Here is a 22,372-nt window from a genome sequence, read left to right on the forward strand (position 1 = left end):
ATTAATATTAATGTTGAAAGTGTGTTTATAAATAATTAACTTGGTGGTCTGAATAATTTACAGAGTGTGTGCACCAGAGGAAACCACGTTTCATTTACTGCACTTATCACTGATGAGAGAATATATTGATTATGAATTTTCTCCAGTAAAAGTAAGTTCTAATGGAGCTGAGATGGGAAAGAATGTGTGAAGTCTTTATGCAAAAATGACAACAAAAAGTATACTCCTGAGTGTTGTTCTTTTATCCTTTTTCTTTTTCCTCCAGGACAAGATTTCTTTTGAATATGATATTGAAAGGATAATAGATGATTGGATTTTAATGGGTTTCCTTGTAGGAAATGATTTTATTCCTCATCTACCTCATTTACACATTAATCATGATGCACTGCCGCTACTTTATAGAACATACATGGCTATTTTGCCAGAACTGGGAGGTGAGAAAACTAAGTTCAGCTGTGGAAAGTAGAAGCATTAACACTGATGTATTTGTATTTATTGACCTTTTTTCACATTAGAATGTTTAGCATTTAATGCACTTTCCTTAGAGAAGCAGCAAGATTACATTTTATTACCTGTGCATCATTTAAATGCAAATCTTAAAATTTTTGAATCGTTACTTCAAAAACATGTTTAATTTTCTCAACAGGTTACATCAATGAAAATGGGCATCTGAATTTAGAACGTTTTGAGAAATATCTTACAAGATTGTCAGATGTAAGTAACTTTGAAATTTATAGAGTGTTGAACTTAAACTCAGTATGGTACCCTAAAATACACCATACTGTAGTTGTAATGAACTGTTAAATGGCTGTGATTTACAGGTGGTTTAATCAGCTGTTTTAGCATTGAACAGATGGAATCCTATCAGTTGTTGTCTGATCTTAGAGCATAAGAGGAAAAAGATGGAATCATTTGATCTGTGCTTTAGCCAGCACAGTGCTTTTGGTACTGCAAGTCAAATGAAGACTCACCAGTAGAATCATGGTACTCACTTCCCATCAAAGTGTGTGGCAGTATCAGGCAAAGCTGGTTAGAGCAGGTGCCAGTAATGCCAGGGATGTGGGTTCAGTCCCTCTGGAGCAGGTGCCAGTAATGCCAGGGATGTGGGTTCAGTCCCTTTAGAGCAGGTGCCAGTAATGCCAGGGATGTGAGTTCAGTCCCTTTAGAGCAGGTGCCAGTAATGCCAGGGATGTGGGTTCAGTCCCTCTGGAGCAGGTGCCAATAATTCACCTGGGTTCAATCCCTCTAGGGCTGCTCACATACCAGTTGGACTCAGTGATCCTTGTGGGTCTCTTCCAGCTCAGAATTGTCTGTGATTTCTGTGTATTCTAAAAGCTTGCTGAACACAGTGGTATTCTTTGTTTCCCCTGCTGTAGTTTCCTGGGGAGCAAGTTGTCTGAAGGTCTTGGAGGGGAAGAATTGTTTCCAAGTTTTTAATGAAAATCACTGGTAAAGATCAAGGAGCATCTGAGGGACAGACATCAGTGTTGTTCATGAACTAACTAGTTAGTGTACAGAAGGTAATCTTGTTAAGTGTTAGTGCAGTAATCCATCCTAGAGATGAGGTAGGCTATAGCCATATAGAAATGGAAAGGATTAAACCTTCTGCTGAACTTGCAAAGAGGGAGATCATCTGTTGGCCCTGCCTCAGCCTTATTTTCTGATTCTTGGATAGAGCTGGGAAAGTGTTAGATCCGTGGCACAAGGCTGTATTAACCAGACCTTACATGTGCACTGCTAGAGTTGATAGTGAAGTGTAGAAGTTATTTAATTCTTTTTTGTTATTTAATTCTGTTTTGTTTTCCTTGCTGCCATACTGAAAGAAAACAAAATATCGCTTGGCTGTGTGTTACAAATTGCTGAGAAATAGGATTTTTGGTATTAATCTAATCTGTTTAGTTGTATCTCTAGGGCAAAATGTTTCTATACAGATTACTCTAGATGTAATCTAATGCATGTACTAAAAAGACATTGTTAATCTGGCATTCTAAATTTGACATCCCTCAAATGTTTGCCAATTTACTTTAATCTCACAGTTCGATCGTGAGCACTTCAGTGAAGTCTTTGTTGACCTAAAATGGTTTGAAAGTAAAGTGGGCAATAAATACCTCAATGAAGCAGCTGGGATTGCAGCAGAGGAAGCCAGAAAAAATAAACAAAAGAAACAAAAGGTCAGTGTATTATATGCACAATATCAGAAATAAGAATGTTACTTTTTGCAAATCAGTAATTTAATCTTAGACTAATTAAGTGGTATAAGCCTCTGTTTTGAGATTTTTTTTCAAACCAGAAAAAGTAGTGTAAATTGTAATAGTTTGCTTTCTGCCTGTATGCACTGCTGGTTGTGGGTGATGAAATGGGTCAGTCAGGGGCAGGTGCTCATGATTTTAAAAGTCTGGTAAACCTGTATTTAATGCTTTGCTGTTCTTCACAAACAGCAGAACTTAACTTTTGTGTGTGTTACGATCAAACTTGCTATGCTTTGTAATCTTAATTTTTAATGTATAGTCTGCTGCAAGTTCCATGTATTTCAGATACACTGATAGAACATTCATGTATGTCTTGGTATTGGCTAACCACTGGACAGCAAATAGGGAACAAGCAATTTAATTGGTGAGCTATCTCAGATCAGTATTAAACTTGCAGTTCTAGATATAACCAATTAAGAAGAAACAGCACCTTGTATACGTGTGTACTACTACATAACAGCATCCTGGCTCTGCCCCAGTGTCGAGTTCCCCACCACCACTTCCACTGACTGCCCTTCACTATATGCTTCAGCAGACTGTAGAGCAGCAGGAGAAAATTCCTCTGCATGCAATCTGTCTTTGTATATTGTTATCCTGTTCTTTGTGTACAGAGCAATTTTGGAAAGAGTAGCATTTTGGAACACAAATATTCAGGTATTTTTTGAGAAGCAGTTAACGTTTTGACACTGTTCCTTTTGTCTGATCTGTCCTTCTTGTCTGCTTAAATAATTTTCTTGAAGCAATTGTAAGAGAAGGAAATGGGTTTTAAAATAAATAATATGTATACATTTTGATTGTAGCATTTTGAGCTGCAAGTTTTGAATGGGGTTTGTGCATATTAACCTGTATTTTTACATTATCTCAAATCTTAATTTAATAGGCTCAGGAAAATTCTATATCTTTGGCTGCTTTAGAAAAAAATGAAGGTGAAGTGACCCCTAAAAGTAAGTGCAAATAATTTTTCCATGCACACATAACAAAAAATATGTGTATAGATTTTAAAGAACTGTAAGAATTGCATGTCAGAGATGAGCTTACTCTGAATGCAAGACATGCAGTCATCTGTTGGGAAGTGGAACTGCTCTGGTGAGAGAGTGGGGCTAAAGCTTTAGAGGTGCTTCTTCCTTGCCCTGTATTTCCATGATGAGTTAAAGGAATTAATGAACAAACCTTCAACAATACTATGGATTTGATAATTGTATGCATAGGTATTTTCTTAGATGGGGGGACAAGGGAACAGATTTTTGTATAGCTTTAGGATTTTTGCTTGTGGTTGGTTTTAAACTCATTCTAATTGTAGGAAATGTTTCTTTCTCATGTTCTGAAATTATTGTCAAAAATGTATGAATATTACTGCATGATATTAGGTGATGTTGCTAAACATAATTAAATTTTAAAATTCTTTTTAATAAAGTTTTCTCAGACTTTTTAATGACAGCTTATATTATCTTCTCTTTTCTTGTAATTGGGCTAAAAAATGGGTTGCCTGTCTTAAAAATTCCAGAATTTTTGTGAGTAAAGATTTTGTTTGATTGTTTCATGTTATTTTCAGTGCAAGAAAGGTATGAGTACCTATAGTTTTGAATTGAGGAGTAAAGTTAAGGCTTCATGTCAGAAGTGTATTTTTTCAAACCTTACTGTAGTAGAGAAGTGAATGTTAATCCTTTTTTTTCAATGTGGTTTCCCAGCTACATTGGAAGATGAACCAGAAGATGATGATCTGTTTGAAACTGAGTTTAGGCAATACAAAAGAACTTACTACATGACTAAAATGGGTGTAGAAGTAGTGTCTGAGTAAGTATATACTTCTTTTTTTATTCCTAAATGCTGAAGAAAAGTCTTTGTAGATATGTATTCGAGGCATACATTTGTAAATGTGTATTAGAGACATTTTCCAAGAGTGTGTAGTGATGGGAGAAGGCATAGTGGCTTCAAACTGAGAGGGGGTAGGTTTAATTTAGATAATAAGGAAGAAATTCCTTACTGTGAGAGTGGCAAGGCACTGGAGCAGGTTGACCAGAGGAGTTGTGGATGTCCCATCCCTGGAAGTGTTCAAGGCCAGGGCTTGGATGGTGCTTTGAGCAATCTGGTCTAAGGAAGGTGGGCAGGGGGTTGGAACAAGATGATCTGTAAGGTCCCTGCCAACCCTCAACATTGATTCCAGTAAAAGACAGAATATTCATCCCATGTCAAAAGCAGAGAACACCTGGCAGAGTACTGCAATGGTGATTTTGCCTAATGCAGCAAGAGCTGCAAATCAAGTTTTCTGTAATAAGTATTTGAGGACCAGAGAGGACATGAATCTAGAAAATCATGATATTATTAGGTTCTCAAAATGTTCTACATTCATTCATATGTACAAGGTGCTAAGTACTTTTTATATACCAGCGAAAATGAGAAAACTAATAGGTATCTTTCCTTTTTCTTTTAAGTGCCTTCTTAGCTGATCAAGCTGAATGTTATGTCCAGGCAATACAATGGATTTTGCATTATTATTACCATGGAGTTCAATCATGGAGCTGGTAAGAAAAAACATTAAATGGGAGACTGCTGAAAGATAGAGTGGTATTTCATCTTCTATGCTGGGAACATTTAATGGAGTTTGGTTTTTTTCTGATCTGTGAACACTGCTGTCCTCTAATTAAGTCATGTCACTTTGGGGATTTTTTAACCTGCAGGTATTACCCTTATCATTATGCACCTTACCTGTCAGATATTCACAACATCAGTGAACTCAAAATCAAGTTTGAACTTGGAAAACCTTTCATGCCATTTGAACAGCTTCTTGCTGTACTTCCAGCAGCTAGCAAAGATCTGCTACCTAAATGTTACCAGGTAAGATATAGAATTAAGTTGCATTATCCATCTACTGCTTACTCATTGTCTGCTTTATTTTATTTTACTCTGTTCTCGGTGATTTGCATGTCTTGTTAATTAAATTCAATTTTTACATTTTAGAAGCATGGCTAAATATTCTGCTTGTTACTATATGTAGTGCATTGTAAAGTTAGTAATAAATACAGAATTTTACATTTGCTAAGCAATTTCCAGCTAGGCCAGTTAAATGTTTCATTCTTGTACAGCATTCCATTGTCACTTCCTGCAATTACTGCTAAATTGCCTTTGATATCATCTCTATTGTATTTTCCTAGCATTTGATGACTAGTCAAGACTCTCCTATTATAGAATATTACCCACCTGATTTTAAAACTGACCTAAATGGTAAACAGCAGGAATGGGAAGCTGTAGTATTAATCCCCTTCATTGATGAGGTAAGTTCTTTCAGCATCTGCTATCCATAAAAGCTGCATTACAAAACTTCTGAATTTCTTAATTTATCAACAGGTAGACATGCAGTTAAGTGGAAGTCTAAATTAACACTTTATAACACCACAGAAAAAAATATAAATGTTTGCTGCTTGGGGAGTAAGTCTAGATTAAGTAACCACAACCAAAGTTAGTTTTAGGGAGCAGAAGTCCTAAGTAATGGCTGTGGACTTGGTGTTGTTAATGTTTTTAAAGCACCAGTAATAGGGAAGCATTAATGGAGAGCAATAAAAGGGTACTGTGCATGTAGGCTAACAGTGTTAGACAAGGCCCCCCTTTAGAAACAGGCTTGCAGAAAGGTGATTATTCTCCAAAGCCATTCCATTGTAATTGTTCTGGGAGTATTTTGATCAAGGACATGAGAAAGGGCAAGGCTGCAGCTGGACACTGAGCACATAGGGTATCTGGATTTCTTGGGTTACTTTCCCAGTGTAGTTTTCTCCATGCTAACTTTTGTTGCCAGTTTCACATGTGCTAATTCCTCTCAAATTTAGAAACGACTGCTGCAGGCCATGGAATCCTGTAATAAGGGCCTAAAAGAAGAGGAGAAACGAAGAAACACTCACAGTGCTTGCTTGATGTACTGGTATGACAAAGATGCTGAGTTCCAGTACCTGTCACCATGGCCAGAGAAATTCCCTGCAATAGAACGATGCCACACGAGGTAACGCTGGAGTAACTATTTTACAGCAGGCTAAAAGTAGTTGGAGGATTTTTAGATTTTTTACTAACATTTTAACCAAACCTTGCATATGTCAATATGTAAACTGAGAAATGAAAAATATTGAATTACATGTTGCCTGCTTTGGATGGTACAGTAAAAGTTTTTGTCCCTTCTGATGTTACTTTGCGAAACAGATGAACCAGTACTAAGTTGTCAAGAACAATCCAGAGAAAGACTCAACTTTGTATGACAGAGGATGAAAGACTGGTACAAATATCTGATAAATAGTGATCATTTACTGGCATGCTAATTCCAGTGTGATTTTTTTTAAATGTAAGCATTTGGATCCAGTGCAGAGAATTAAACACAAATTTGTTTTTCACTTTCTCACTGAGAGTAGCCAGCTTTAGTTCACACAAACTGAAGATGAAAGGGAAACATAAGCTTAACAGTAGTCAGACTTAAAGCAGAGTAGAGGAGGAATGCCTGTTGCTGGATTACAGTTGGTAAAGAATGGACAGTTGTGGAGATGAATGATACCATATAGAACCATTGCTAGTTAGAATTCAGTAATTACAATTATTTAAAAGAGTGAGTTTGGCATATATCCTGAAGTTTTGTCTTTTTCCTAATGAATAGTGTCTCTGTAGCATGGAGATTTTATAGTCATTTCTATATATTCCAAGTGACATGAATTAGTTGCTGGAAAGGAAAAGGATTGTCAATTAATGAGTGAATGAGTAATGATTTTTTTCTAGAGGTGTAGGTCAATCTGCATGAGCAAATGTTGTGCCACTTCTTTTTTAGGTATAAAACAATACCTTTGGATGCTTGGCATGTAGAAATAACCCACAATAAGATAACTAAAATCAACAAGAGTGCATTGTATTTTTGTGGATTTCCTACTTTAAAGCACATTAAACATAAGGTAAACGATTTTTTTCTTCCAACATTTCAATTGTGTGTAGTAGATAACTATGTTAGAACTTAAGTTTTATGTGTTGTTTTGTTTTTACCCAGTTCTATCTTAAAAAAAGTGGTGTGCAAGTGTTTCAGCAAAGCAGCCATGGAGAGAACATGATGTTGGAAATCGTAGTTGATGAGAACTCAAAGGACCAGGTAAGCATTCAGCTCCTAACAAAAGACCAAAACCAAACAAACAAAAAAACCCCACAGCTGGACAAAATACTTGCTAAGAAGTCTGAATTTGTTAAATGGTCAGATTTGAGGTGTTTAAATGCTGAATTTGTGTGGGAAACAGTCTGGAATTTTGGTTATCTGCTAAAATCATTTATTGTTTTCCAGACTTCACAGTATGAAGGATCAGTGTCCTTAGCTGAGTTTCTGGCCTTTCTCTGTGGTAGCATTTAGGTGTTCTTGGGTAAGGAGCTGGTGGCTAATGAATGGTATAAATGCAGGGAAGCAGTCTCCAGAGCAGTGGTGTTTGTCTTTTGTCTGCCTGAAGAGATGACCACTTAAAAAGAAAAAGTGTTTCCTTTTAATCAACAAAGCAGACTTAATGCCTTCCCCTCTAATGAGGCACTTTGATAGGGGAATCAGAGAGAAGAGTCAAAGTAGCAAATGACAAGTGCAGAACAGAAAAAATTCAGAAGTAAATAAAATAAAGGAGAGAGGAGGAAAACAATATAATATGATATGATTTTACAGTAGAGGGATAGGGAGAGTACATATTCAAGATACATGGCAAGAAAAATAAAGTGGGCCCAATTAATATATTAAAAAATAGCAGAGACTCGTTAGAAAAAAAGAACATAACGTGAGGCTGAATTTACAGATCCTAGCAAGTTGTGGACATGAAAGTTGTTCCTTTTTTTCTATGTGATATATAAGTAAAATATATCATACAAAATACTTTGGTAATCTCAAATGGTCGTTATATTTATTGTGTCCCAGAGACACAAATAGTTCTAAGTCATTTAACAAAAGAAGTACTTAGCAAACCTCTATGAGACATTCAAATTATGCCAGGTCTTTCAAATAACACATACAACATGGTAAGAGCCACATTTTTAATCAGGGATTATGTAATCTGTATCAAATATATTTTAGTAAGATAAAATGAGTTTTTTATTCTGCAAGAAAATCTATTACTAAACTACGCAGTTTTTATTGCAAAAGCAGCTTGAAAATACTGTAACAAAAATCTTCTAGTATGTTAAACAATTAGTAATAATAATTCTGGGTTTTTTTTCAGATGGTAGAAAATGTTGCCAGTTCGATACTTGGAAAGCGAGTTTTTGTTAACTGGCCCCACCTTGAAGAAGCCAGAGTTGTTGCAGTGTCAGATGGAGAAACTAAGTAAGAGTTACATGATATGTAGTTCTTTGTTGTCTTATTGGTTTTGTTCAAGTTAAGTTCCTTGGGCTGCACAGAAATTTTAATTTTATTGTAAAACTAACAACTAGTTAGTCCAAATGTAACAAAGCTGCTTGGTGAAGAATGTTTAACATTGTTCTGAGGTTTGGTTGCCTCTGTAACAGTCTAGTCTTTCGCTGTTTGTCATAGATGTAGAAGCTTGGGAAGAGCTCCTTCTTAGTTCTGAGGGAAAAAGGCATGCACAGAAATCCACACAGTGAACATTTCTATACAATCCTCCTTTATGAATAGCATATGTACTGGTATTTTGTATTAAAAACATGCTGTGGCCCATTGTGGAAGGGATAGAGAAAACAATGCTGCAAGTCTTCATATCCTTAACAAGTCATTTCTAACTGTTTTCAGTTTTGCTCACAATTGGTTATGTCTAGGTTAATCTTACTTGGTTAAATTTTTATCTGTCGTAATATTCTCAAGGTTTTATTTGGAGGAACCACATGGCACACAGAAGCTTTACATGGGAAATACAGTGCCCCCAACAAAAGTGGCTTATGTTGGAGATAAGGAGCAAAGCATGTGGGTAAAAGAAGTTCAAGGCATTTCAGAGCAGTAAGTAACTTCAAAAATTAAAGTGTAGCTTTGCATTTTATGTCTTGGCCTGTGTTTTGTTCCTGTATTGCAGACCTAAGTAGCACAGAAGAGCTGCTGCATACTTGATGATAAAGGTTAATCAAGTCTGCTTAAACTTAAAACAACAACATAAAAGAGCTTATGTTGAAATTTCAGAATATATGGAGTCTGTTCTGAGGTAACCAAAGTTAGATGCTGTTACAAAAGAACTCTAAAGTGAATGAGTTTCAGTATTTATTCTCCCTCTCAATTTTCTGTTCTGGTGTTAGCAATCTTCAGTTGTAGGAAGCATGTAGGATGAAGCAATACAGAACCAACTTGCAACTCAACTAGCTTAGCTTTGTTAAATTTGAAAACAGCTCTTGCTCTTCTAGAGTGTGGGTGCTCAGTAGAGTATAAATGAGTTGCTGTGGTTTTGATGCCTCCTTGCTGGTCCTAAAATCACGAGCCAGACACAGTTATGTGATAAAAAGGGGTTACTTGTCTAAGGATCCTTAGGTGCACAGCACACTAGATGGAAAGCACCTGAAGATGCACCTGGAACATAAAGCACACACAATTGTTGTGTTTAGCCAATTAGCATAACTGACAAGAATCCCCAGTTAGAGACATAAGTGATGAGGCAATTCCTCCTCAGTTCAACCCTTTCTGAATTCCTCCTTCCCACCCTCCTTAGACAGGAACTAAACTTTGTTTATGAAAATGTGTCTTGGAGAGCTGGTTTCAACCTTGGCTTCCCAGAGAATCTAACCTTGGACCTCCAGCTTGGAGCTGCCCAGGAATTTATTTTGTCTTTCTGTCTAACAGAGTAGGTGAAAGGCTAGCTATGAATACTGTGACAGGCTAGAGAGCTACAAAAGTATATGTAAAGATTATAGAGAATATATAAAAGCAAAAAGGCAAAAATCAATCTGGCACCAGATTTGCATTTCATTATCTGTCATTTGAATTTGAGTCAACTGATTTAATTACCCCTAACTCTTCTACTGTAAAGATTAAATGTGCTTAAATTAATACTCTGAGCTCTGTAGTGATGGCTGTGCAACAGCAGGTAAGCAACTGGTTAAGCCATTTATTCTGGGTATTTTTTGTAAAATAAGAAAACTATTAGAAACCTCTTTTAAAGAGTTTTTTTTTTGTTTTATTTAATTTTACTTCAATAAATTAATTCTACCCTCTTGGTTCAGTTCTGTTTATTGTAATCAAGCTAAATGTTCTGCTTTGTATTCAGGTACCAGAGAAGGAAAGGAATAATTATCCATGAAACATCAGTAGTGGTATATGCTCAGTTACTCACTGGTAATAGGTATCAACTAAACCAAAATGGAGAAGTTTATTTGGAGAAGCAGTGGTCTAAACAAGTTCTTCCCTTTGTTTACCAAACAGTTGTCAAGGTAAATATACAAGTTCAGTACAATCTCTGAATTATTTCAAACTCAGACTATGTTTTAAACCGTCTATTTATATAAACTTTGTAATTACTCTACTGGAACTGAATGATATTTAAGATCACCAATATTGTCTCTTTCATGTAGGATATCAAAGCCTTTGACTCTCGTTTTTCAAGCATCAAAACTTTGGATGATTTGTTTCCTCCTGGAAGTACAGCCTTCATGCTGGGATCTCCTTACTATGGCTGCATGGGAGAAGTTAGTTCCAGTAATTTCTTAATTTTTCCCTGTAGATTTTTTCTTTTTGTAAACCTAAAATAATCTAATATGTTGTGTGACAGTAGTGACCATTTGCTAGCTGAAATTTTTAATCTGGGATCCCCTGGTGGTTTAGTCTGAGCAAGAGAGGGATGTTGTGTTTTTCCTGTTCTTCTTCTTGTGTAACAACTTGAATGCAGGATTATTTTTATTAGTTCTTTGGGATAATACATAAAGTTCCCATTTGTGTTATTTTCAGTCATGAATTCCTTTAGTTTAATGCTGACTGATTGGCTCTATGAGGAAGCAAGGTACAGGTCAAGGCAAGGTGATGAGTCCCAAAGCATCCCTGTGCCTACTGCAGCAGAATTGTTGATAAAGTAGAACATGAGGCGTGTTATCCAAAGACTGCTGTTTTTAAATAGCATTTTTCTAGCATTTGTAACCTATTGTGTTTCTCTCCAAGGTTCTTGATTCACATGATGTGATCCCAGAAGGCAGAATCCGGGTAGTTTTTAATATTCCCTGTGAACCCCAGCTTGATACTTTAATACAGAACCAGCATGTGAGTGCTTCTGCTTTTCTAGTAAAAGCTTAAACAATGTATCAAGTAGATTTTGCAGTGGTAAATGTCTTTCAGGGATGTTTCCATATAATTAATTTGCCATTTGTATAAAAACTCTTTTAGACATTGCCAATATGTTTTGTTTGTTTGTTTTAAAGAAATATTCTGTGAAATACAATCCTGCATATATTTTGGCCAGCCGTCTTGGAGTAAGTGGATATCTTGTCTCCAGATTTACAGGGAGTATCTTTATTGGAAGAGGATCAAAGAAGAAGTAAGTTCTTTTTGTGAATTTTGACTGTAGAGAAGCTTCTAAATTCTGCCATAACTACAGAATTTTTGCTGTGTTTAAGTGCTGTTTTTTTCAAGTGCACGCTCTTGTGATTTGAAGCTTTCTTTAAAGTATATTTTCTGTAAACTAAGTTGATATGCAGTGCTTTTTTTCTGTCAGAAGCATGTTTTAATTTTTTGTTTACTGGGCAGTTCTGTTTGCTTTCATATTGTAGACAGACATAAAACTGACTTTCCTGGTTAGCCATTTGCAAAAGGGAATTAGGAGTTTAAACTGACTTTGCCATACTGAGAATAAAAAAGTGGAATCAGGATCTCATTTAATTGTATTTATTACTGCTACTATAAAGGGAGATTAATTTTACCTATAGCTTCTTTTCAGAACTAGTTAAGACTGCTTAAAATACATAAAGGAGGCAATCCATGCAGTCCTGTGAATGTCAAATTGTGGTTCCTCTGTAAAGATATGGTTGATGGATGCCTTAGCATCTTCTTGTGATCTAATGTGTACATTTCTTCCTGATGGATTGTTCAAGGACATCCTTCTGCACCTTGGGAAGTGCTAAGTTGATTGTGGTTGATTATATCTCAATTAAGGAAGAAATGTAAAATATTTCCTACCCTCCTCTGCAAAGAAGTATAGGCACACAGGTGGACAGCTAGCATAGCACAGCTTTTGCCCTGTGACATTTACAGCTGACACAATGTCAACAAGTAAACAATACAATGAATTTCATTTTTCTGTGTTTTAAGGCCTTGAATGCATGTTTATGAGGTTTTTTTAAATGTATGTAAATACACACACATACTGCAAGTTAATGAACTTTTTCTTCTTTCCAGTCCTCATGGTGATCACAAAGCAAATGTGGGGCTAAACCTGAAGTTCAACAAGAAAAATGAAGAAGTTCCTGGCTATACTAAGAAAGTTGGAAATGAATGGATGTATTCTTCTGCAGTAGAACAACTACTTGCTGAGTATTTAGAAAGGTAAATGATGGGATATGAGCTTCATCCAAATTACCCACCTTTGTATCAATTGTAGGGATTTGTCCTCCTGTCACAGATCTTCTAAGAACAATGAGTTTGTTTCTGTTATTCCAGTGTTCTATTTTGGGATAGAGTAATTATGTTAGCAGCTTGCCTTTGGAAATTTAGTAGTATGATGCTAAATTAAGTAAAAAATAACCCATCTGGGCTTTACAGTTTTTGAAGCCCAGCAGACTTGATTTTGATGAGGCTTTCTTGTGGTCTATGCTGATGTGAAACTAAAGTTATCTTCCATATATTTGGGGGTTTTTAGGGTGCCTGAACTATTTAATTATGTAGCCAAGAACAGCCAGGAAGATATCTGCTATGAAGATGACATTTGGCCTGGAGAGGATGAGAATGGGTAAGCCATGGTCCTTATCTCTTTTCTACAGTAAGGAGAATAAAGACTGACAGTTGTGAAATTGGTAATGATTGTGCACTGGCTGCTGTGTAACTGAAACCTTGCTGTTCCTCCAGCAGCTTGATTGTTCAGTGATGGCTGAAAGCATTATTTGAATGCTGTACTTTTCAGTCATGGAGTCCAAGTTTCTGCCAGACTTCAACCTCAAGTTCAGTAAATGAGAAATATCATTTTCAGTGGCTATTTCATACTTCTTGCTTTTAAAATAGCCTAGAGTAAGCACAGCTATGACCAGTCATAAATGTTTTTTTAAAATAACCAATAATTGTGGTAATTGTCTAAAACCACTTGGAATTTGAAAAATAAATCCTTCAGAGTTTGAAGTGTTTTGCACATTTTTAGTATACATTTACATTTTTAGTATACATTTACATGGGAGAAGAATAGCAGCCTTGGTTCCAGACACAGTATGGTAACTTGAAAAAGCTTTCGTTATTAGACAAAAAACCAAATCCATTGGCGTCAGTCAGTAAATCTACAGGACTCTTACCTTGTGATACACCAGTGTGGGACTCCTCTTGTAGAAGAATCTCAGATTTTTATTCCATTTTACCAAAGAGTCTTCCCCTGTGAAGTTCTTTCTTCCTGTGTTGTGAGAAACAGCTGGTCACAGAACCAGTAATCACATCCGGACACTGTTGGTTGGTTGGATGCAAACTTGATTTGCTGAATGCTTTTAATTACTATAATAATTTTTTTTTTCCTGAAACAAAGCTTTGTGTTATAGTTTTGAAACAGTACTGTGTAATTCTTTCTTAAGTCATAGAGAACTTTTAGATTCCATTACTTAATGAATATCTACAATCAGTGTGCCTGTATGATAATACTTGACTGATTAAATTAGGGAACACAGTAAAATGCCATTCATGCAGCTAAAAGCTTTCATTCATGCCATTTTTTATTCAGAGCTGAGAAAGTGCAAGAAATTGTTGCCTGGTTAAAAGCACATCCTGTGTCTGCTTTGTCTCGCTCATCCTGTGACTTGCAAATTTTGGATGCAGCCATTGTTGAGAAAATTGAAGAAGAAGTGGAGAAATGCAAGGTACACAGCTTGGTGTCATTGTGATCGGGGTGGACCAAAAAGCAGTGCTCGTTATTTTTGAGGTTCTTGAATTTAAATAAGACAATTTAAGATTACTTGCTATTCCAAAGAAAAAGGACACAGAATATAATGTAAAATCTGGATTTGTAGTATTATCCCAGAAATTCAGAAGAGCTCATTATTAATCATTGTGAGAAATTCACTCCTTTAGCGATGATTTATCAGCAGTGGTACGTACTCTGAGCTGTGCCTTTTGGTGGTTTTGTAAAGGAACACGTATCAGTATATATTGAAAAATATTAAAATGATCTTTTTATTTGAAATCCCAGCTATTCTTCCCTTGCAGTTTCTCTTTGGTTTGCACAAAATTTAAAGTTTTTTTTTCTGAAGGCCACCGATGAAAAAAGTGGCCAAGGAAATTACTAAAGTAAAAGCTAGGGACAAAGCCAAATGAAATCATGGGCTGATGTTTTTTGAAACAACTTGCAAGGACATCTTAAATTGGTGTGAAATCTGGAATTAGACAACTAATGGTTTGGTATGAAATCCAACATGCTTTAAATAATTATTTATTCTATTCATGCTGTATATAATTATTCTAAAGATTTCATTAAAGCTCTATACCATTATCTAAAAGAAGTTAAAGAACTCTACTTGATGTTTTCAGGAGTTTTGCTTTACATATTCCAGTGCTTGTTCTACACTGGTTTGTAAAGACTTTCTGTTCCTTTCCTTTAGCAGAGGAAGAGCAACAAGAAGGTGCGAGTAACTGTGAAACCCCATTTGCTGTTCAGAGTAAGTGATATCAATGAGTTGGGGGGGATTTAAGTTCTCCAGATCAAATTTATTTTACCTAAGCTTACCCACTTAAGGAGAATAGAATTTTACGAGTGTTGATGAAAGGAGACATTTTGTTATGCCTTCTAGAAAATAATTTTGCAAACAGCATTCTGTCTCTACAAGGGGAGAGAATTTCTTGTAACTACAAACTCCATTATGTCAGGCACTGACTTAAAGGTTTTTTCTGCCCTTTATACTTCTGCAGTTTTTACTGGCTCTATAATGAAGGCAAAATAAAATGGGCTTTGTGCTGTCTCTTTTCCCATGTTTTACTTTTTATTCAGTTCTTCACATAAGACCAGCTGTTCCTCTTGCCCATGTTACTGATACAGGCAGGTTACATGTCATGTTTTAGTTCTGTCTGAATTGATCAGCTAGTGTACAGCACATTTTCAGGCACAAGCATTAGTGAGAGTTGCAAGGGGAGAAAATGAAGATTTGCTTTGAATCTGGAGAGGGAAGGTTTTTATTCTTTGGGGGGGGGGGGGGGGGTGTGTTTCCTAGGGTTTTTTTTCACCAGCGAGTTTCCTTTATAGTGTCTCTCAGATATTGTTATAAATGCATTTTTATTGTAATTCTGATTGTTTTGCATACATTAACACAGTCTCTTGGTTATTGGCAGCCATTAGAACAGCAGAAGGGGGTTGTTCCAGATCGAGATGCAGAGTACAGGCTGTTTGACCGAGTTGTCAATGTCAGAGAGAACTTTTCTGTTCCTGTTGGGTTACGAGGCACCATCATTGGAATTAAAGGAGGTAATTTTTTTCTTCATGATTATAACTACATAACAGCTCAGCTAGTACTAGGAAAGCAGGATTCAGAGTAGTGCTTAATGTAATGGTTGTGAATGCACATATTTCTTGCTATGAAGCATATGCAACTTGAACCTGTTAATAACATATTTATTGTTTTGAATAAAACCTACCTTGTGTTTTAATTTCATGTGTTACACAGCTGTTATTTGACAAAGAAATTACTTACCCTATGATCCTTCCTATATGAATTAAAAATTACTCCTCATTTCTTCTTAATATAAAGAAGGCAGATCAGAAAAGGAACAAAATGAAGTTATGGGAAAACATAGGCAAAGTTAAGTGGAGTAGACATAAAACCAAGTATTAGCCTGAATACTTACATCGAACATAAAGCTTTATCAAATGTGATTTGTCTTAAAACTATTTTACTTTGAATTTGTGTTTTTATTCTGTAATATTCCATTTCCATTAATTGGCATAGATTAATACCTTGTTTGACAAGAAAATTAACCATAAATCTGTTTCAAGAAGGATTTTTTGATCCCTACAGAGTGTAGCAGTTTCAGATGGAGTATTAAAAATGGTCGTCTTACCTGCCATTTCAGTAGCTGCTTTCTCATTCAGTTTGCATCTAACAGAATTTCAAAGAGACTAGACTAGAGTGCAGTTTAAAAAAAATACTCTTTTCTCCATAGTTCCTAAATACTACTATAAGTTTGAAGGTGTATTAGTCTATCATTATGCAAGAAGTTAATATTAAAGCTGTTAGTTTCTGACTGCCTGAATGTACAAGTGGCTTGTCTCTCTTTCTGCCAATTTCTGACAAGTGTGACATAGTGCTATAAAGTGCAGTTTTCTAAATGCACATGGGTAAGGTGAATGCACTATCTTAAAGGGCAGACATGTGAGACCTTTAGAAGCATTTCCAAATTCCTGTTAATGAAATTATTCAGAAATTATTTGGAGGTCTGTTGTTCATTTTTAGTCTTTTCATTATTTATTGTATAACTAGTACAGGTAGATATTTACATAATATAGATGGCCATAACTGCATAGGATGATGTTGTACTTTGTTTTTTGTAGCTACTAGAGAAACAGATGTGCTCTTTGAAGTTTTGTTTGATGAAGAATTCCTTGGAGGCCTCACTATCAGGTTTGTGTGGCAGAGTTCGGAGTCAATTCATGCTATTGGCATAGATGGCATGGAATTGTTGGCTTTGGTTTGGTTGAGTATTTTTAATGCCTCTTCTTGAAATTTTGTTTCTTGGCAGTGTTGGTCAGTTTTTATTTCTTGTGTGGTTTTTGATTCTCTTTGAGTAGTGATAATTTTTTGTGAAGCGCATTATATTGTGGAAATGCTCTATAGGCTTTTTTGGTGTATGAACTTCTGACTTGCAGAAAGAAAATATGAACCAGCAGAATAAAGCACCAGATCCAGATGTCTTTCTAAAAAAATATGTAGAAAATACGTTCTTACCAGTATGTATTTGACATGTAGATTAAAAACCAGGCAGAAGGCATCTGCTCCTCTGAAGGAGGGACTCTGAACTCAATAGTTGATAGTTAGACACTAAATTCCTACCATTAAAAACCTGACCTGTTCTTCAGGAGGTGGAGGTGCTTTTGTTTTTGTAAGTGTGATAACTCTTCTGTATTGAAGTAAACACCTGATCTTCTAAGTGCTCAGATATACCCAGCCAGCTTCATTTTTACTGTTCTTACAGAAGGTTTCAATGATGGAAGTTAGAGGGAATTCTTCCCTACTACCTGCATTCAGCAATTACAGCCCTTGCATGTCCTTGTAACACAGATAATACTCAGTGTTCAGAAATGCTGCTTAACTTCAATTTGTAATTCTGCTACTGAACCTGAAACTTCAGTTTTCATTTCTGTAAAAATAAAAGAATATTGTTTTCTGGTTCTTTTACAGAAATATTTACTACAGAACTGTGCTATAACAATTCACTCATCTTAAAAATTTCTTTAAGCTCGGCACTGAAAGGTACAATATAAACTGAGAGTAGTGCTAGTTACTGTTTGACAGCCAGAGGGCAAAGGGGAGCCATGGGTTTCAGGTTGTCTGCAATGCTACTAGATTTCAATATTGCATAGTTTCCAGCTTCTGTTGTTCAGACTTGAGTCATTGTTTTTTGGCAACAATTAAAGTGCATGAAACAACTGTGGAATTTTTTTCTCAAGGTGCTCACCTGCCAGAGGTTATCGCCTGCCCTCAAGTGCCTTAATTAACCTGTCTCATGGTAGTCGGTCAGAAATGGGAAATCAAAAGCTGATGGCCATAGTTAAACCTCAGCCAGCAGTGAGTAACTACAACTCATATGCATCTGATCTGTCATCTGTATGCTCACAAAAAGTGCATCTGGGAGGCCTCAACCATTCTCCTCGTTCCCTTTTTGTTCCTACCCAAGTAAGACTTTTCTCGCATTTGTACAAAATTGTTTTTCCCTAGAATCTGAAATATTGACGTGGTTATCTTTGTTGGTACAAACTAAATTTAGTTTTTATGTCAATATATTAAAAGTAGAATAATTGTTATGCTGGAGAAATGAATTAATCTAATAATGAAAAGGACTAAAATTTCCTTATTGACAGTGGCTTTGCTCTGAGTAACTCCAGTGCTTTTCTGAGAGACAGACACTTAGTGTGGAGCAGTGACACGTTATTTGGTGTCAGATAGTGTGTTTGCACAGAGATGCAATTATTTCCTTAAAGCTTTGATCCAGTTAATGCTTCCTTATAGGCTCTTTGTCCATGCATAGAAAAGGAAGACATGATTTCCCTATCAGTTTTGCTTCTTGGTTATAATTTACTTTGAAACTACAATAAAGGAGGAAAAATTACAAGTTTTGAATTGAGTTTCTTGGTGGTTTAGTGACACTTTATTTTTTTAACAAGAGGCTTCTTTAAAGAAACCTTTATTAATAACTTCATGTTGCTGTAGGTGTGTTTGAAAACAGTTATCTCATGTTTTTCAAGTCTATACAAGAAAAAGTACTTTCCAAAAGAAAGTGTAGGACAGTGAAACACTTCTGATTATTTTTTTTCTATCTCTCTCAATGATTTAGCAGCTGAATGGAAGACAGCATTACAATCTCAGGGCTGAAAATCAGGGCAACTCTAACTCACCCCAGAAAGGATCATTTCTGAGTGGCAATCAGAAAAATAAAGTGAGTGTTTGGATTCATTTACTATCGGACCCAAATGTCTCTGTTTTGGCCCTCTGTTCAGGGTGGGTGTCATTTTCTCATGATTAATAAATTGCTTTGTTTTAGAACATCACATGTTGTAGTTCAGATACAGACTGGAGCAGAAATGCTCTCGGTTGTTGAATGAATATAATATCCTGTGTTATCCTTGTTTAGATACTAGATTTTTTTAAAGTGTTTTTTGCATAGCTGGGCTTCAGTTCTGCAATAACATACCTTTAATGAAGTAATTGTACCTTGCTGTCAAGGCCTTACAAAATAAATCATTAATAATACAATCTAAGAATACTCCCAGTATGAAAGCATGCTTTTGAAACCATTCTGAACTGTTACATGAGTTTCATTATACTTAATCATCAAACTAACTTCATTTCACTTTAGTAGTGATTCTTGGTAAAAATTGTAACTGCAATCCACTGCCACAGCTTGTTTCATAATTAATTACCTGAAACTTGCACTAGTGTCAGTATGAAAATATCTGTCATCTGAGGACTGTTAAACTTGAACCTTACAATTTCCAGAATGTCTTGGTATATACTTGGCTGTTCAAAAGTTGAATTTATCGCTGCTGAGTTTGTCTGGGGTCTTGTTTTTTTATTTTGTCAGGCACAGAGTAAGCAAGATGATGAATTCTGCAGCATATGGCAGTCATTGCAGAGTTCTGGGAAGTCTCATCACATTCAACAAAACATGCATGAGAAGGTTTGTATAGAAACTTTTAACAGATCTCTGCATTCAAAATATGGAGGTACTTAATTTCGTACATCAGTTCATTGTATCAGAAAACTTGATGTTACAAATAAATCCTCTGGATGCAAGTGGTGTTACATGGAGTATGCATAGCTCTGGAAGGGGGTGATCATAGGGCACTACTATGTAAATAATAAATACTCAGTTTTCTGGTTAAGCTTTGATGTTTGAAACCCTAGGGTGCAGTTCTACCTCAGGAAATCAAGCTGGGACCTGGCCATCAGTTTCATAAGCCAGGCTTCAATGATGGCAGCTTTAAATGTCAGCAAAGAAAACAGGAGCCTTATAAAAAATGTAAGTACTGTTATTAGAAACTTTGCTTAGGGGAACTGCTTGCTTTATTTGACCTTCATTGAATTGTCTGAAGAGCTTTTTTCTTTTTTTGTAGTTACTGACAGGAAATAATTTATTTTAGTTTTATAAACACTACTTTGCACTTGCTATTGTCAAATGATATCCCTGGTGTGTATATTAGATTGTTGCACACATAATCCCAAACCTTTTAGGTAAGTTGTTGTGTGTTCTGTTGACTTGCCACCTATCTAATATAAAAACCAAACAAAATCCATGTGTGTCTTTGAAAATCTGCTTGTGATCATATTTGTAGAATAGAAAATTAGATATATTATTGGATGTACTTAATTTTACCTTATCCTAGAAGAAAAGCATACACCAAATTACCTATCAAGTAAAAATTAAACATTTGATAAAACCATTCTCATTAATGCAACTCTGTGTATTTGTATGGAGTTACTAATTGTTTTATGTCTTGACTATTACTGTTTTTAAGAGCATTTTAAAATAATGCATTCTTTTGTAGTTAAAGAAGAATCCAAAACTACAAGAGGTGAAAGTCAACCACATAATAAAATGTCAAACCAACAGGTAATTTTGTCTGTACTGAGTTAATCTATTCTTTTCATTTTACTCTTGATGTGATTTATCATGTTACAGATTTGTCTTTAACTGTCATATTAGTTGATTCTTTTAGTCAACAAATTTGTTTTGGAGATTTTTTTTATTAGAGGTTTATAGACAGAATATGAGAGAAAGAGCAATAAATACATGATGATACAAAAACAACTTTACTATTTGTTTTAGATTCTAAAAGCTATGCTGTAATGGGAAAACACAAATTCTAGGTGTTCAATAAGCTGAAATCCTCTAAGAATACTAGCTTGTTAAAGCTCTTTGCAGCTGCATTTCTAATATGATTGTGTTATAATGAATAATAGAGTATTCAGTAATAATGGCTGCAATTTATTTTAGAATTTTGCAGGTGTGAATAAGTACAATGTCAAGCTTTTGAAGAGGAATGGAAGTCCCAACACGCCTTTAATTCAGAAGGCTGCAGTGGATGGTCCCTGCCCAGGTGGAAAGGTAGGATCTAAGGAGTTGACTGTCTTGTGCTCTTTGAGTAAATTCAGTTTCCTGTCCATTTTCTTCCAATTGTTCCTAGTTGTTTGAGTGCAAATTCATGTTTAAAAAATACAACAAACCTGTGTGATTTAATTGTTCTTTAAATCAATTCTATCAGTTTTAATATGCAGAACTTGATGCAGTCTCTGGTATCTGTTCACACTCTGAACAGACATGACTGTGACCTGCCCAACCTAAGAGAGGAAAAATCTGAATGAGAATAAAATGAACCTCAAATTGATACCCTTCCTCTTGCATCTGCTTATAAATACACTTAGTTGATGTACCTTTTTTCTTCTTTAATTTAGAAGGACAATGAACTGGAAAGGCTTCTAGCTTCTTTGAAAATTCCCAAAGAAAATGAAGTGCAGACTTATTCCAAGGAAGCAAGAGCTACAAACGAGGAACATCTGTCACCACAGTCATTTGCTATGGTCTGTATACTGCAGGAATCATTACATTGCAGTTTAGCATCTGTGTCTTAGCATCAGTGCTTCTATTTAAAGAATCTCCATGAAACCTCATACTGCTTTTTAAAATGTATTAATGATTTTTAATTAGCTATTCTCAAAGAAAATTAGCAAACATCTTTGTTTATGCTAAGATGCTGTTACCTTTGCTTTGATAAAATATAACTGATTAGAAAATAAAAAGCAGGATTCTGTTGCCAATTATGATAATCAATGTTTAGAAGGTCATGTTGTCTGGAAACCAGCATGTTCCTGAGTGGTTTATTTTATTTTTAAAGAAAGGAACACAGATGCTGAAAGAGATTTTGAAGATAGATGGCTCAGATCTGCAAAAAAAGAATGAAGTGAAATCACAAGTTAATGATGTTCCTGCTCCCTCTAGTAGACAGGATTGCCATGGAGCTGCTGTGCAATACAGACCAACCAAAAAAATGGGTATGTGTAACCATCAGCTCATAATTCAGAGCTTCACCTTGTAGTGACATTTTAGAACACAGTTTCAGCAGGGTACTGTTTATCAAAATACAGTAATAAAATTTCCATTTTTTAAAATTCTACTTCTATATTCGGATCTAAAACTTTCTTCAGCTATAGTTTCTTGGTTTTTGTTAAACAATATGAAAATACCAGAGAAAAATCAAATAAGCCTTTTTTTTTCTTTTTTTTTTTTTTTTCTTTTTTTTTTTGCTAATAACCAAGTTACTGTCCTT

At 35.5% G+C, this 22,372-nt stretch overlaps 1 protein-coding gene across 4 annotated transcripts in view; it reads left to right on the plus strand.

The window, feature by feature from the left end:
- The window catches only part of XRN1 (5'-3' exoribonuclease 1), a 39,112-nt gene that overhangs the window by 7,328 nt on the left and 9,412 nt on the right, over positions 1–22,372 (plus strand). For 3 of the 4 annotated variants that reach the window (XM_058030769.1, XM_058030770.1, XM_058030768.1), the window contains exons 7-38: positions 64–151; positions 266–434; positions 647–714; positions 2,037–2,171; positions 3,130–3,193; positions 3,938–4,043; positions 4,682–4,771; positions 4,928–5,084; positions 5,402–5,521; positions 6,071–6,240; positions 7,048–7,168; positions 7,261–7,359; positions 8,456–8,559; positions 9,055–9,186; positions 10,439–10,601; positions 10,743–10,856; positions 11,323–11,421; positions 11,580–11,695; positions 12,553–12,699; positions 13,013–13,102; positions 14,069–14,204; positions 14,943–14,999; positions 15,667–15,799; positions 16,883–16,952; positions 17,999–18,224; positions 18,883–18,984; positions 19,630–19,725; positions 19,953–20,067; positions 20,594–20,658; positions 21,043–21,153; positions 21,501–21,626; positions 21,941–22,097. In XM_058030769.1, the coding sequence (XP_057886752.1) occupies positions 64–151; positions 266–434; positions 647–714; positions 2,037–2,171; positions 3,130–3,193; positions 3,938–4,043; positions 4,682–4,771; positions 4,928–5,084; positions 5,402–5,521; positions 6,071–6,240; positions 7,048–7,168; positions 7,261–7,359; positions 8,456–8,559; positions 9,055–9,186; positions 10,439–10,601; positions 10,743–10,856; positions 11,323–11,421; positions 11,580–11,695; positions 12,553–12,699; positions 13,013–13,102; positions 14,069–14,204; positions 14,943–14,999; positions 15,667–15,799; positions 16,883–16,952; positions 17,999–18,224; positions 18,883–18,984; positions 19,630–19,725; positions 19,953–20,067; positions 20,594–20,658; positions 21,043–21,153; positions 21,501–21,626; positions 21,941–22,097 (3,746 nt within the window). The remainder of the gene's footprint in view (positions 1–63; positions 152–265; positions 435–646; positions 715–2,036; positions 2,172–3,129; positions 3,194–3,937; positions 4,044–4,681; positions 4,772–4,927; positions 5,085–5,401; positions 5,522–6,070; positions 6,241–7,047; positions 7,169–7,260; positions 7,360–8,455; positions 8,560–9,054; positions 9,187–10,438; positions 10,602–10,742; positions 10,857–11,322; positions 11,422–11,579; positions 11,696–12,552; positions 12,700–13,012; positions 13,103–14,068; positions 14,205–14,942; positions 15,000–15,666; positions 15,800–16,882; positions 16,953–17,998; positions 18,225–18,882; positions 18,985–19,629; positions 19,726–19,952; positions 20,068–20,593; positions 20,659–21,042; positions 21,154–21,500; positions 21,627–21,940; positions 22,098–22,372) is intronic. The other variant, XM_058030771.1, reaches the window with a different exon arrangement.

This window comes from Melospiza georgiana, chromosome 10, assembly GCF_028018845.1.
Source record: "Melospiza georgiana isolate bMelGeo1 chromosome 10, bMelGeo1.pri, whole genome shotgun sequence".
Lineage (NCBI taxonomy): Eukaryota > Metazoa > Chordata > Aves > Passeriformes > Passerellidae > Melospiza > Melospiza georgiana.